The 16,498-nt window shown below is 40.2% G+C and overlaps 1 protein-coding gene across 3 annotated transcripts in view; it reads left to right on the top strand.

Annotated features, from left to right (window-relative positions):
• The first annotated feature begins 1,533 nt into the window (after positions 1 to 1,533).
• Positions 1,534 to 16,498, top strand: part of TCTN1 (tectonic family member 1) — a 28,108-nt gene continuing 13,143 nt past the window's right edge. For 2 of the 3 annotated variants that reach the window (XM_081287911.1, XM_081287910.1), the window contains exons 1-6: positions 1,534 to 1,868; positions 5,725 to 5,845; positions 10,099 to 10,229; positions 11,713 to 11,864; positions 13,792 to 13,891; positions 15,533 to 15,642. In XM_081287911.1, coding sequence (XP_081144037.1) covers positions 1,607 to 1,868; positions 5,725 to 5,845; positions 10,099 to 10,229; positions 11,713 to 11,864; positions 13,792 to 13,891; positions 15,533 to 15,642 — 876 coding nt within the window. In that variant the 5' untranslated portion in view covers positions 1,534 to 1,606. The remainder of the gene's footprint in view (positions 1,869 to 5,724; positions 5,846 to 10,098; positions 10,230 to 11,712; positions 11,865 to 13,791; positions 13,892 to 15,532; positions 15,643 to 16,498) is intronic. The other variant, XM_081287912.1, reaches the window with a different exon arrangement.

Genomic DNA, 16,498 nt, shown 5'->3' with positions numbered 1-16,498 from the left:
CTTTATGGAAACATTAATCCAGCCCAAATGAAGCCAAATTTAATTTTAGGCTTAAAATTTCAGAAAAGAATATAAGACAAAGTGATTCATAGACATTAAAGAATTGAAAAGAGGGCTGGGGATGTGGCTCAAGCGGTAATGCGCTCCCCTTGCATGGGTGGGGCACTGGATTGGATCCTCAGCACCACATAAAAACAAAATAAAGATGTTGTGTCCACCAAAAACTGAAAAATAAATATTAAAAAATTCTCTCTCTCTTCTCTTTCTCTCTATCTTAAAAAAAAAAGAATTGAAAAGAAAGTAGATGGCTGGAAGTAAAGAGAAGGTTTCAAAAACAAAACAAACAAGTCCTTGATTTAGAAGTTATAAGATGAAAGTTTTGGAAAATATAGTGTTTTTTAAAAAGAGATATATTTCATCAATTATTAAAAGCAGTCCAGAATTTCACTCAGATGCTAATGCAATCCTTTGCAGAAAAAAATTGGAAATATCTGTAATATACGTTTGAGTGATCCAATTATATATTTATACACTTGTTTCTGGAAGCCATAGGAAGGTGTTGAACTTGTCACTTTGATTATTTCACTTTGTCATATAAATTTAATAAACTTGGTATATGTACTGTTTGGCATTCTTCTCAATGGGTAAATGAGTTTCTTGAATAAATACCGTGATATGATCAGCATTTTGACATCTATTTCTTAATTGTAAAGTGGCAAAGTATAGCTAACATTCCCGTGTTTGGATACCTCCTGAATAAGTCATTTTATTTTATTTTATTTTAAAGAGAGAGTGAGAGAGGGGGGGAGAGAGAGAGAGAGAGAGAATTTTAATATTTCTTTCTTTATTTTTTTTAGTTCTCGGCGGACACAACATCTTTGTTGGTAATGTGGTGCTGAGGATCGAACCCTGGTAGCACGTATGCCAGGCGAGCGCGCTACCGCTTGAGCCACATCCCCAGCCCTGAATAAGTCATTTTAGAATGGAGCAGCTTTCCTTAATCTTGAGTCTCCAGGTCATTTCATTTGATTTTCCCTTTAAAACTTACAAATTATTCTACTTTATTTCCTTCCAAGTTTATCATCTGTAAAAAAGTTGCAACACGGAGACAGAAGCTAGCTGGTGATCCCCTGAGATGCATCTAAAACAAAAAAGGGAAAAGTGGTGCCACAGAGTCTGGGATAGAGAGAATTCAAGGACGATTGAGCCCCATGCTCTTGGGAAAGACTCATAGTCACGTTAGGACAGCGGTTCCTAAATTTTTGTCACCCACAAGCTGCATCAGGTCATTTGTTAGAAATATTGATTCCTGGGCCCTACCCTGGCTTATTGACTTAGGATCCGGTGAGAGCGTAGCTGGGGCTCCGCATTTTCTTGAGCAAGCTCCGCAGACCGAACGAGAACCTTAATCGGGATTTACGCGCCCCTGAACTCCGCCCTCACTCAGCCCCGCCCCTCACCAGGCCCCGCCCCCAGCCCAGCCCAGGCCCCCCGCCCTCTCCTCTCCGGTTCGCGCGGCGTAGCGGGCCTCTTCCCGTGATCCCTCGCGCCTGGCTGTCGCGGTTGCTGGGCAACTGGCGCTGGCGGCGCGGGGATCTGCACCACCATGGGGCCGCCGCCTGGCCTCGCGCCACTCCTGCTGGTCCTACAGGGTTGCTGGGCCTCGATGAGCGCCCAGGACGGGGCCACCCCGGCGGTGACTACTGAGGACCTCAGCTCCATCGAGCCAGCCCCAGCCATTCTTGGACCCTCTCTGTCGCCTAGGACCCCGGGGGCCCCTAGAACCCCGGAGGCCTTCAGAACCCCGGAGGTCCCCAGAACCCCGGAGTCCTCCGCCTCCGGCCCCAGGCCCACCCCGGTTACGGACGGTGGGTACCAAGTGCTAACTCCTGGGGGTCTACAGGGATCCAATCTGGAAGGGGTAGCCGGGTGAGAAGGTAATAATAGTAATAGCTGAGGCTGCTGTGTGCTGACATTGCCGAACGTTCCATAGGCTTGGATCCCCCAGCAATAACCCTAAGAGGTAATTCTTATTCCTGTCGCACAAATGGGGAAGCTAAAGCTCAGAGAGCGTAAGTGGGACAGTGTCAAATCCTTGAAAGTATGAGCAGTGGCCCTGGACAACGTGAATGCTAATGACAATGACGAATGTGTCCCTGCAGCTGAAGTTGAAATTAAATAGAAAGTTTTAAGACAGTGGTGGAAATCAATGCTGAAGCTGCATTGAACTTTTCACTTGTATTAAGAACAGACGCCAACGTTCTAGCTTATTGACTAGGTGAAGGCCTTTGTCAGTTGATTCCAATTTAGAAAATCTCAGGATTCCTCCTGCATTTAGTGGAGGTGGGAAGGTAAGGGATGAAGGCTTATGCCTACTTCTTAGGATTTACATTTAGAGATAACTAACATATCTCTTAAAGTGATCTTCAAATCCTGGAATTACAAATTTAGAGATTATTTTTATAATCTAATTTGATTCATGTCTTCAGGGGATGTCTGTGATCCCTTGAGATTGAGGGCAAAATTTTGGGAATATGCATTTTACTGGGGTGAGTGTTCATAGCAGTCGAAGATTCTCACAGGAGGTCATCATCTCAAAAAAAATATTTTGTTTTTTTAATCCTTTGTCTGGATTGAGAGTATGCCCAGTAGGTATATATGTATTTTTGTCTCCTCTCTTTTTAATATTGTAGTTGGACAAAATACCTTTATATTTTTATTTTTAAATATTTATTGATTTTTTTAGGTGTAGATGGACACACCAGAATGCCTTTATTTTTATGTGCTGAGGATGGAACCCAGGTCCCGCCCGTGCTAGGCCAGCGCTCTACTGCTGAGCCACAACCCAGCCCCCTTTTGTCTCTTTTTGAGAGACTTTTAACTAAGGATGAGTATGCGTATATAAAAAAGTTCTTATTGGCCGACATGCTGAACTCTAGAACTTAATTTCAGTTACTGAACCATTATTTCGTGAAAGAGCCTCTTTTGTAAACTAGGAGTAGTCCGTAAGAGAAAGGACAAGGGCCCAGGCTCAATGGTAGAGCAGGTATTTAGTAGGCATGAGGCCCCGGGTTCAATCTCCAGCACCAACAAAACTCCTGGGGGTAAACAGGGATTCAATCTGGAAGGGGTAGCCAGGTAAGAAGGTAATAATAGTGATAGATTCCTTACTTCAATATATAAACAAAGCTCTGCTTTACATTTAACCTGTTGATCTAATAAATTGATAGGGAAGTTAAATCGGTGACAAATTGGGACAGAATATAGCCAGGTATTCAGTTTCTGAAAATCTCTAGAGTTTGTGGACTAGACTTTCATTCACATAAGAACCTCATCAGTTATGTACTTTCTCCCCAAAATGAAACAATGCTTGGATCATTATGACTAGGACATATATTCAAGGTTTTTCTTCCAGTCTGGGTGATGAATTTGAACTTGTTTTGATCTTTCTAAAGGACCCTTTAGGCCCATGACAGTAATAACTACCTGCTTCCTGTGTGGTAGGAACTATGTTATGCATTTCACCTGTGATATATCTTATTTACTCTCCCAATGTGTGGGTAGGTGAATTGCCTAATTTTGGGTTGCACAGCTGCTAAAGTTAGAGCAGGGAGCTGGCTCTAGAACTAGATACAGATTTGCAGAATAACCAGGCCAGTGCTGGTGGGAGATGATACTGTTCATCTTAGTACCCTACTCTCTAAGCTAAGCATGCAGATGATAAGAGGCGTGGAAGAGCAGCTGAGTGCTACTTAGGTCTAGTGAGTGCTCAACAGATACTTGCTGGGTGATTAAGTGCACTTGCATCTTAGATGAAGACCTTTTTTTTTTTTTTTTCATTAAACACTATTGCTTTATCCTTCGCAGTCTTATAGCTACCTACAAGGGTTTTGCGTTTTGAAAACAAATCAAGATTGTAATTTTAAACACCAAAGGCAGGGAGCCTAGCTACTCTTTTTATTTTTTACATTAGTGATTACCGGTTACATCATCATGTTACTCAGCACACAAAGGAGTCCCTATCTAGAGACGAACACATAAACTTAAGGCAGAAAACGTTTGTAAGCATTGTGTATTTATTTGCTGACAAAACCTTTCCCTTATATACTTTTTTTCCAGTGTATACCTTTTCTGGGGCTACATTTTTCTAAAGCTCATTTTTACCATAGAATAATTCATATATACAAATAAGAAGGGTGCATGGACTCTCTACCAACATTTGCTTGATATCCTTTGTTTGCTTATTATTTTTAGGGTTGAGATCCTTTTCTGAAAAAGAAGCAAAACATTATATGTCCTGTTGTTATTCTTCTTTTTTGTGGTACTGGGGATTGAACCCAGGGGTGCTTAACCACTGAGTTACATTCACAGTCCTTATTTTTAATTAATATTTATTTTTTAGCTTTAGGTGGACACAGTATCTTTATGTGATGCTGAGGATCGAACCCAGTACCTCACGCATGCCAGGCGAACGCGCTACTACTTGAGCCATATCCCCAGCCCCCACAGCCCTTTTTATATTTTAATTTTTAAAATATTTTTAGTCATTGATGGACAATACCTTTCTTTCTTTCTTTCTTTCTTTCTTTCTTTCTTTCTTTCTTTCTTTCTTTCTTTCTATGTGGTGCTGAGAATTGAACTCAGTGCCTCATGAGTGCTAGGCAAGCACTCTACTACTGAACCACAACCCCAGCCCTTATATTTTATTCTGAGACAGAGTTTTGTTAAATTACTGAGGCTGGCTTTGAATTCATGAACCTCCTGCCTCAGCCTTCTGAGCCACTGGGATTATGGTGATTGCACCCAGCGATTTTATTCCTTTTATTTCTTCCTTCCCAGCAATAATCTCTACCAAAAATTCCGTGTTTTTATTCTCATGCTCTATTTCCTTGAAGAGGATTTTTCCCAGTTCAAAAGAGAATGAATTAGTAGAGAAGTTAAATTGTGATAAACTGAGACAGAATATAACTGAGGATTCAGTGCCCCAAATTCTCAGGATGTTTGGATTTTTTTTTTCTTATCCACATAAATAATCTGTTAAAATTGGATCTAAAAATGTAGTGATTAGAAATGCAGATAATCATGAATTATTAATTAAAAATTGCTGAATGGGGAGATTCCTAACCTCCTCCATTTATTATCTCAATTCCTAACACTTGTCTAAGCACCTGAGCCCATCCAACTTTTGGACAAGAGCCTGTAAACATGCATTTAGCTTCAAAGCTGCAGGTTACATATGAGGAGAGAGACAAGATTGCACCTCCTTTTCCTAGAGGCCTTAAGTAGGCCCTTTCTCTGAATCATCATCTCTAGGAAAGGGCTTGAGAATCTTTGACTGAATCAGTGGGCCTTTTGGTCAGTTAAAGAACTTAGGTGTGCTGTCCTTAAACCTGTGTCAATTATCAACATCACTTGAAAATTTTTGAAAACTGCAGGTGTCTGGGTTTCATGTTCAGTTTGCCAAATCAGAGTCCTTGTAGCTAGAGCACAAACAAGACTTTCCAAGCTAGTCAAAAGATCAGCCATTTGGGGGAAATCTCTGATGTGGCGTCAAACTGACTAATTTCCACTTCACAAATCCCCCCCCGCCCCCCCGAAGTGCAATAGGAAGAACAAAATGGAACTTTTGTATGTAACTAATTTATGGCACGTTGTGGTGGCAGGGGGCAGTCGCTGCCTGCTGATTGTGATGCTCTGCATCCTACCCCTCCTTTTTTTCTGTAGTTGCTGCTCTGTGTGTCTGTGACTTGTCCCCAGCACAGTGTGATGTCAACTGCTGTTGTGATCCTGATTGCAGCTCCATGGATTTCAGTGTCTTTTCTGCCTGCTCAATTCCAGTTGTCATGTAAGTAGATGACACCTCGTTTGGATAAAATTTGAGCAGGATAATAAAATGTGGGGAAAGAAAGTGAAAACTCACCCAGGCCAAAAACCCCAAACCTGATTTCCTGTGTTTTGCATTGTACAGAAGGGAGACTGTGCAAAGCAGTATGTAAACCAGCAGCTTTCCCTCATTTGCATCCTGCCAGGTGATAATGCAGGCCAAAGAGAGCTCACGTTGCTTCTGGAGAGTACAGTGCAATCTCCCAGTGTTCAGAGATGGAGTCACATTTCAGTTTCAGTTGTGAACAGATATCACGTCCCATTTCCCTAACAGTGAATGTCTCATGCATACCTACGTGAAGGATGCAGTTTAATTTTACCTCTTTTGTTGTGGACATAGTACTTGCAACAAAAAGTGCTTTGTTTATACTTTTCTGATATATAAATCTTCCAGGAATTCTACAGTTCACATTGTATAGAACAATGGGAAATGACATTCCCAGCAGATTACAAGTGAAGAAATCATCTAAAGGATTTAATCTCATATTTCAGAGCTTTTTGAAAAAAAAAATAGCATTTCCAAAAAGGTATATTTATTCAAGATGGAACCAATTTACTATTTAGAGGGAGCTAATTTAAGTTTAGCCTTATAGTGACTTGTAACAATTGATACATGATAGTTTGAATTCTTTTTGGAAATACAATGGATTTTTTCCCATGAGAAACCATTTTATCAATCCAGTGGGAGATCAAATAGATTTCTTTTTTTTTTTTTTTAAAGAGAGAGTGAGAGAGGGGAGAGAGAGAGAGAGAGAGAGAGAATGAATTTTTAATATTTATTTCTTAGTTCTTGGCGGACACAACATCTTTGTTGGTATGTGGTGCTGAGGATCGAACCCGGGCCGCACGCATGCCAGACGAGCGCGCTACCGCTTGAGCCACATTCCCAGCCCCTCAAATAGATTTCTAATATTGTTTAAAAAAAGACTGGAGAATGGGTGTTGTAGTCTGATTACTTTTCTCTATACCTGGTTGTCCTTGTTAAAAGTCATCTAAGGAGGCTGGGGTTGCGGCTCAATTGTAGAACACTTACCTAGCATGCGTGAGGCACTGGGTTCGATCCCCAGCATAAAAATAAAAACAAAATAAAATAAAGGTATTGTGTCCATCTACAAAAAAAAAAAAGAATTAAAAAAAATTTTAAAAAGTCATCTGCTCTCCTGCTTTGTAAGTATAGGAAAGTTGATACCATTTTTTCAAATGAAATTTTTTTATTAGCTAATATGGCAATTTTAGATGTAGACTATAGTATTTAGGACAGGGGTCAGCAATTTTTTTTTCTGTAAAGGACCAGATAATAAATAATTTAGTCTTCCCAAGACTCTGTTACATCTTCTATATTTTACCTTTGTTACACAAAAGCAGCCAAAGATAAGTCATTGGATGGGCATGACTATGTCTTAGTAAAATTGATAAAAAATGGTGTGTTTTATAGACCCCTATTATAGAAGTCAAGACTAAATCTCTAATACCCTTGAGAAAGGACCTCGTTTTTTATAAGTTTTGTGATTTTCTCCTAAATATAAATAGCCAAATCAAAAGTCCTCTTCCTAATTAACTGAGCATTCTCGTTATATAGGTCTCAATTCAAAAAGTTTACTTACATTTACTAAACTATCAACAAATCCTATGTGTCATCTAATAACTTGTAAATTTATTCATAAGCTGATTGGATGAATGTTTCATGAACACAAGAAGAATATATATTTTTTTAAATCTTTGTTGTTTTTTTTTTTAATCTCAGCCCTGCTTCTGCCACATAACCAGACCTCATTGAAAAAGAGTTGGCTGGGCTGGGGTGCAACTCACTAGTAGGATACTTGATACTTGACTTGCCTGCATGCACGAGGCCCAGGTTTGATTAAAAAAAAAAAAGGTGGACTGGATGAATGGATTTCTCCCTGCCACCCCTAAATGTATCCTGGAGGACCCCTGCCACTGCCTGGACTTCCCTGTGCACTAAGCAGCTTTTCATTCCTTATCACTGGGGATTGAGCCCAGGGGCCCTTTACCACTGACCTACACTCCCAGCCCTTTTTTATTTTTTTCTTTTGAGACAGGGTCTCGATAAATTGCTGAGGGCCTTGCTAAGTTGCCTTGAACATGGAATCCTCCTGCCTTAGCCTCCTGACTCTCTGGGATTATAGGCGTGCACCAGTTCTCTTGGCTTCACCATGCCTTTCTGGAGCACTCCTGTGTGCCAGCGCCAGGGATATAAAGATAAGTTCAGCCTCATCCTGCCTCTGAGAACATCCCAGTGAGGGAGAGAGACAAATGAGTACATGCAGTTTCTGCTCCTGAATGCTGGGAGAACTCAGAGGACTGGCAGCTCAGACACTAGGCTGAGAGGGCTTTCTACAAAGATGTTGTAGTTTGCCCATTCCTACTGACTTCCCCTTGGGAAACTCCCACCTCATTCATTGCTAAAGACACTTCAGACGTTCTCGTTACCTATCGACCACTTAGCCTGGACTCACATTCTTCCCCACCTTCTTCCAGGTCCAGTTTATGGCTATTCTGCATCTCCAACCCTCTGCTCCAGCCAGCCATGCTACACCAGGTTCCCAAAGACCATCAGTTCCCTACTTGGTGAATGCTGTAGTGCTTCAGTTAGCTTCCCATTCCCTTTGCCGGTCTGATTCCTAAAACAGTCCTTTAAGCCCTGTAAAAAGTAAATGATAGCTGGGTGCGTTGGCGCATGCCTGTAATCCCAGGAGCTCTGGAGGCTGAAGAAGGAAGATTGCGAGTTCAAAGCCAGCCTCAGCAAAAGCAAGGTTCAACTCGGTAAGAACCTGTTGCTAAAGAAAATACAAAATAGGACTGGAGAAGTGGCTTAGTGGTTGAGTGCCCCTGAGTTCAATCCCTGTACCATAATTTCTAAGCCTTAAACCTTTCAAAAAAAAAAAAAAGTGAATGATAATATTCAATGTTGGCAGGGGCACAGGAAAGTAGGCATGCTTGTGACAGTGTTGATGAAGATGGATGTTTTACTTCTCTGGAGGGCAACCTGGCAATGCCACAGAAGCCTTGAATAATGAATCTTCCTTTTGACTTGGCAGTTCTACTCCCAGGAACATGGCCGAAGAAAATAACTGGAAACATTATGAAGATGTTTGTATAAGGATGTCATTATAGCTTCATATGTAATTGGGGAAAATTAGATACAACCTAAACCAACTGTAGAGGATTGTTTATAATTTTTTTTGGAGGGGGCGGCAACTAGGGGTTGAACTCAGAGGCACTCAACCACTGAGCCACATCCCCAGCTTTTTGTATGTTTTATTTAGAGACAGGGTCTTGCTGAGTTGCTTAGGGCCTTGCTAAGTTGGGATTGACAGAAGACTTGACTGTACCATAATTTCTAAGCCTTAAACCTTTCAGATGATTCCTTTGAAGATAGCGTTACTCTGAAGACAAGTAATTTTGGATCCAATCTGGGTACTTAAAAAGAATTTGAAGTTCTACAAAATTTTACATAATTTATGCTTTTAGAATTTGCAAGGTTTGTTAACATTAAAATTATACCCTGATCTGTTATCCATACTTGACAAGATTTCCTTAAAGGTTGTTATACCCGACTTAATTTTTCCACTAGAGGAAAGTTTCAAATTCAATTCTAACATCATGGTTTTATAAATGTCTTCCTGAACCCCAAACCCTTCTTCATCTTCTTGAAATGTATTTGTATATATTTTGGTTTTGTTCCCTTGTGACTGAAAATATAGGTGGATGTACTGCAATTTGTTATCTGAATTGACTACTGACCAGTGACTGTTACTTTTTCTGCCAAAATGAAAATTGTTTGTTTGTTATAGTACTGCAGATTGAACCCAGGGGCACTGCACTCTACCATTGAGTCACATCTCCAGCTCCTTTTATGTTTTGAGACAGGGTCTCACTAAGTTGCTTAGGGCCTCGATAAATTGCTGAAGCTGATTATGAACTTGCAATCCTCCTGCCTCAGCTTCCCGAGCCTCTGGGATTATAAGCATGTGCCACCTACCCAGTCCCAGCTTTTTTTAAATTTTGAGACAGGAGCTCACTAAATTACTGAAGCTGACCTTAAACTTGAAGTCCTCTTGCCTCAACCTCCTGAGTAGCTGGAATTACAGGTGTGAGCCACCCCAACCAGCAAACATCTGATGGCTTTAAAACATCTTCCCAAGATCATATATTTATGCCTTAAATTTTATATATTATTTTTTTAATTTTCAGGGGTGATAGCCAGTTTTGTACTCAAAAAGCAGCCATCTATTCATTGAATTTTAAAGCAAACCCACCTGAAAGGGTATTTAAACTCATTGACCAGATCAATCCATCTATTTTCTGCATTCACATTACAAACTGTAAGTATTTGACATTGATATATTTTGTGAAACTATAAAGTTTTTCTTTTAAAGTTATTTTATGGAAAAATATCTCATTCAGTTAGATTTGAAGTGATCATTCTGTTTTGGCCATGTGTATAAAGTATATTTTCTGAGGCCATTTTACAAGTAGCTGAAAGTAATTTTATAGACCTGTGACCTGAACATTTTCTTTGAAAGTGATCATGCTGGGGCTAGGGATATGGCTCAAGCGGTAGCGCGCTCGCCTGGCATATGTGTGGCCCGGGTTCGATCCTCAGCACCACATACAAACAAAGATGTTGTGTCCACTGAAAAACCAAAAAATAAATATTGAAATTCTCTCTCTCTCTCTCTCTTTAAAAAAAAAAAAAAGAAAGTGATCATGCTTATATACCTGTCTTTTCCATTCTCACTCTTGATTTCAAGGTGTTTATGTTATGTAGACAGGCGTGGGAGTCCAGATTTATATAATACACACATGACTTTTTCAGCATATTTCCTCCTGGCATAATGGTTGAAAATCAGGTTCAGTTTTGAACATTACCTGTGGTTTCTATTTCCTCTTTCTTATTTTTGTTAAGTACATTTGCATGAAAACAGGATCTTTATTTTTATTTGAGTATTTAGCTCAAGTAAGTGTTTCTATCCAAAGTACACGTGAGTGTGAATGTTATCAGAGTCACAGTTCAGAGACATATCTATGGTTTTATCAGTTAAACCTCCTCCTCATCTTTTTTCCTGAAAAAAATTTTTTTTTAGTTGTAGATGGACAGCATGCCTTTCTTTTATTGGTTTATTTTTATGTGGTGCTGAGAATAGAACCCAGTGCCTCACATGTGCAAGGCAAGTGCTCTACCACTGAGCTACACCCCAAATCCTTTTTCATCTTCTTGAAATGTATTTGTATATATTTTGGTTTTGTTCCCTTGTGACTGAAAACATAGGTGGAAGTACTGCAATTTGTTATCTGAATTGACTGCTGACCAGTGACTGTTACTTTCTCTGCCAAAACATGAGCCCAATAAATATGCCATCCCCTCTTTCCCTTTTGTTCTGTACACTGCATATTTCCCCCAGGCTCTCAGCAGTCCCTGGGCTGAAAGTGGGGAGAAAGTGATGAATATTTTTGGCTTCGGTTGTGCTGTTCACCTGTGTGCATACAAAACCATTACTACTACTACTACTTTTTTTTTTTTTAAACAGTAGTTTGTCAATGAACCTTTATTTATTTATATGTAGTTCTGGGAATCAAACTCAGGGCCTCACACATGCCAGGCGAGCACAATACCACTGATCCACAACTCCAGCCCAGGACCCTGCTTTTTTAACAAGCCTCTGGGAATTCTGGAGGAAGTGAATATGTAACAAGACACTGTGTCTTTTTCACATCAGCCTTAATGTTTCTAAAATCTACTTCCAAAATACTGAAGATGTCATATACACATAATTTATGCTGATTTAAAACACTTTTTCTAAACAGATAAACCTGCATTATCCTTTATTAATCCAGAAGTGCCTGATGAAAACAATTTTGACAGATTGATGAAAACATCAACTGGTTTTACATTGAATGCAGAATCAGATGTTTCTTTTTCAACCAAATTGGATGCTCCAAGTTCTACTAAATATGAGGTGAGCCAAGAACTTGACTGAGTCTGCTCACTGTGTCTCAGATACCCTGGCCTTGTAAGTTGATTTTTAATGTCACCAGCGAAACTGACTTTCTGGAACACAGAAGAATTAATATAGACTGAAAAAAAATGAATGTTTGTGCCTCTAAGTCAAAGATCATGAAAATTAAAATTGGATGTTTAGATTCTGAATATGGTAGTTAAGGTTGTTGATTCTGTGATAAGCTTGTGTTTTGTCTCTGCAGAATTTGTTTTTCTCAACCTTAAAAGAGGCAGCAAAATGCTTGAGGCTTGCTGCTGGGGACATGAGTGGATTGGTTGGTGCCTGGCCCTATTCTCAAAATTGTATTTACTTAATTTGTAGACTTTAGGAGTTTGTGTGCTATTTTATAGTAAACCTTTAAAATGTGATATTTATTAACATTGAAAAAACTTTTTCAGAAGCATCTTTTTGAAAGGGAAGTATAAAATTAATATGTACTGGTTCTGAAAGTTAGAAATATAGAGGTACCTAAGTAAAAAACCAAAATGCCCTTTGTCTCTGTTAAAATTCACACTGCTGGGATTGGGGGGTACAGCTCAGGGGTATAGCATGTGCTTAGTATGTGTCAGGCCTTGGGAGTGGAGAACAATTCATGCTGAAAATCACTGTGAAAACATTGGTGTGTATTCTTCCTAATTTTTAAATCCATCTAAAAAACATACATAATATTATATAGAAGTGAGATTTATAGTTACCTACATTGTTCTAGAAAATTCTTTTTTTAAGTAACAAGTCTTTTTTGGTACTAGGGTCACTTTTTTGGTACCCAGGGTCACTCGGCCACTGATTCACATCCCCAGCCCTCTTTTGAATTTTATTTAGAGTCAGGGTCTCACTGAGTTGCTCAGTGCCTCACTGTTGCTGAGACTGGCCTTCAACTCGGGATCCTCCTGCCTCAGAGTTGCTGGGATTACAGTAGTGCGCCACCAGCTGGGCTGTGCAGAGCTTTCTAGGTATCACCTCATAACAGCCGGGGAGGAATGCGGTATTGTCTCATTTATCTGTGTACAACCTGGGCATAGGAAAGTAATTGTGAGTTAGTGTTAGGGCAACATTTACAAAGGATTCCTGTGTCTATATTTGAGCTATTCCATTCTTTTGTGGAATTGGGATTGAACCCTTGGACTCACACATGCTAGGCAAGTGGCAAGTGCTGTACCACTGAGCCACATCCGCAGCCCAAGCCATTCCACTCTTAACAGACATTTGTTTCCAATCTTTGCTATTATTGTCCACAATGAACATTCCTGGGTGTATGTGTGTGTTTGATTAAATTCTTAGGAGATATTTCTATAAATGACTTAAGGTCAAAATAAATGGAAATTTTAAATATTGATGCACAGGTATATCATTCAAAAAGATTACAATAGTTCCTGGCACCAAGGTAATTTGTGTAAATTTTAAATTTATTTGGGTAAATTTTAAATTTAAGACAATTGTATGCTCAGTAGCTGTAGATTTGAATTTTGAATGTTGGGGAAGAATTTCATGGGGTATTTGGTTTAGGGAAATAAGGCATTTCTTCATAAAATTGGTTTATGAAAAAAATTTTATATGACTTAATATATACTGCAACTGCTGTTTAAGTAATTAATGGTAGTGGAACATGATTCTCACCCCTGTGCCTAGCCGCCCAACTTCTGCCTGCAGAGGCAAACACTATCAGCTCCTGGGTCCTTCCAGAGGGATTCCAAATTCAGAAGCCAAGCACAGTGACACGCATGCCCAGAAGCACACATCCTTTAAAAGAGGGCGAGACGGCTAGATGTCAGTTCCCTGTGGGCTGGCCACAGTGTCTCTGACGCCTGCGATGCCAATGGCACCTAGCAGGTGCCCTCTGGGTGCTGAAGGAGCGCCATGAGTGATCTTGGTTGTGTGTTTACAGTATGGGGCTCAGCTGCGGACTTCAAATGATTCTTCAGCTCCATTTTTGAGATTGCCTTCACCACTGATGTCATCCCTGTGCGCTGATGATAACCCTGCAGGTAAGAGGGTGGCCCTTGTTCTCTCTCTGCAGAGACTTTACAGTTATTAGTTTACATTTCTGGTAGTCATACACAACAGCCTTCATACTTGCAACCGGAGTGGGCTGAAGAGGCCTGAGAGCACCTCGGCAAGGGCAGTTGATTTCCTGCCGTGGAGGCCTTTTCTACTCCGCACGGTTGCTCCTGGTTCCTTGTCTGATGAGATGAGCTCCCACCACCCGCAAGCAGCCCACTCACTTGTCAGACACTTCCAGGTAGGCTTTGGAAAGTTCCAGAGCTTGTCAAAAGCTAACATTTATTAACACTCATTGTGTGTTAAGCGATTGCATGTGTTTTCCCATTTAATCTTCACCGATCCCTTGGGGTCAGGTTAATATCTCCAATTTTTATTTTTAAATTTTCTTTTTCATTTTTTAAAAAGAGCATTCTCTATTTTTCCCCATTCTTTCTCCTTTTTTTATATTGCATTCTAATTATTCATAATAATGGACCTTGATACATATTCATACATGCACATGATGTGATGTAACAATATAATTCTATCTCTATATTACGTCCAATTTTTTGACGAGGAAGCAGAGAGGCAGAGGGTTACTTGCTTGGGCCTTCTCAGGCGGTGGTGGAGAGAGGCTGGCCTGCAGCTGAGCCCGCTTGCTTCCCAGTGAGTCCTGCTTCTCCCTTCAGGAGCGCGAGAGACCCGCTGACTGGCCCCCAGGTAGTGGAGGGTGGAAGCCACGGTGCTCTGAGGCTTCAGCCAGCCTCTCTGTGGAGCCATCTAAGCAAAGGATGACAGGGAAATGCATCCTGTTGAGAAGACAGGACACACTAGAACAGTGTCAACTGAAACCAGACACCATTTTCACCTATCAGTTTGACAAGGCTCAAAAAATTTGAAGACATGGGGAACTTAGCACTCACCTACACAGCTGGTGGCACTATGAACTGGTACTGCCCCCGGAGAAGGTCAATTTAACTTATATATTAAAATTATGAAGGAATGTTTGGTCCTTCACCCAGCTGTTAACCCCCAGGAGTTGATCCTGCAGAAATGCTGGACCACGTGCAAAATAATAGATCGCAGTGTTGTTGGTGATGGCAAAAGCAGAGACAGCTTAAAGTGTCCTGTGGTAGGGAGCTGAGGGAATAATTATGCCACCTGTGTAACAGGATGCTAATTATAAAAGGAGGAAGAAACTCCTCCTGTACGGAGACAGCCTGACCTCCAAGATATATTCATCGTCCAGTGGAAAAAACAAGGGGAAGGATGGTATATCCATTGTGTTATTTTTTTCCAAAAGGGGAAAAATAATTTTTAAAAATGTTTGTAACTACATATTTTTGTTTGTTTGTTTGCATACACCATTTCCAGGAAGAAATATCGGAAACTTCATCCTGGTTGCTTCTAGAGAAAAAGAATGGTGGGAAGACAGGAGTTTGAGAAAGACTACTCAGTTTTTTTTTTTTGTGCCTTTTGAATTTCATGCATGCATTACCTAGTTGAAAACTAATTTTTAAGCACAATTTTAGACATAGTGTATATCCGTGTTGTAACTTATTTTTCAGTTTTACCTAGATTATAGTTTTCTTCAGTTGGAAATTTTCTTCTCTTTTTTTTCCCCGTGGGAATGTTATGACATCCAGCATTTCTGGTGAACCAGGCTGTTACATGCACCAGAAGGATGGATTTAGAACAGTGTGAAGAAATTGAAGCCCTTAGCATGGCTCGTTATAGCAGCCCTACAATTTTGAGGGTAAGAATTATTTTGAAGTGGAACTAACTTATTAGTTATGTTTTCTGTTCTTTGTACCCTTTTAAAATATGAAAAGTACGGAATAATATCCATATATGATTCACACTGAAGTTTAAATTTGTCTTCTCCAGTACTCTGGTATAGATGATTTTTTTTTTTTTGAGAGAGAGAGAGAGAGAGAGAGAGAGAGAGAGAGAGAGAGAGAGAATTTTTATTTTTTTTTAGTTTTCGGCGGACACAACATTTTTGTTTGTATGTGGTGCTGAGGATCGAAACCCGGGCCGCATGCATGCCAGGCAAGTGCGCTACCACTTGAGCCACATCTCCAGCCCATAGATGATTATTGAAATAATCCTTTGAATAATTTTTTATTTATATATAGTTAGCTCATATTTTGATTTCATTCATTTTGATGATAACCAACGAAATCTTTTCTGTGACAGAAATACTCATATTAGCATCAAAAGCGTTCTCTTTCTCATAAACAGACTGGAAAAAGAAGAGAGAATCCACTTTCTGGATAGCAGATGAAATAGGCAGGAGAGGACAGGAAGTGGGATTGTTGGAGCAGGGAGAAGCGGTCACAAGGCCAGGGCCCCCTTCTCTCTGGTGGCAGTGACTGAACTGGAACTGAATACGGGAGCCAGATGAGGGAGGTTTGTGAGAGGAGAGACATTCTTCAGTGACAAAAACTGAGATGATTTTTTTTCCAAGGGCCCCCTCCTAATTTCCTTTTTTTGTGGGGAAAGCAGAGGGAGGGCGGTCCATGGCCCCAGGAATCATCTGGGCTGTAGACTCAAGTTAAGCTTACCCCTTCCTTTCCCTTTTTAAATTTAATTTTATATTTTTGATACTG

The sequence above is a fragment of the Spermophilus citellus genome, assembly GCF_964194105.1.
Source record: "Spermophilus citellus genome assembly, chromosome: 3".
In the NCBI taxonomy this organism is placed as follows: domain Eukaryota; kingdom Metazoa; phylum Chordata; class Mammalia; order Rodentia; family Sciuridae; genus Spermophilus; species Spermophilus citellus.
Note: the sequence above shows the minus strand (reverse complement) of the source record. Positions and strands in the feature narration are given on the sequence as shown.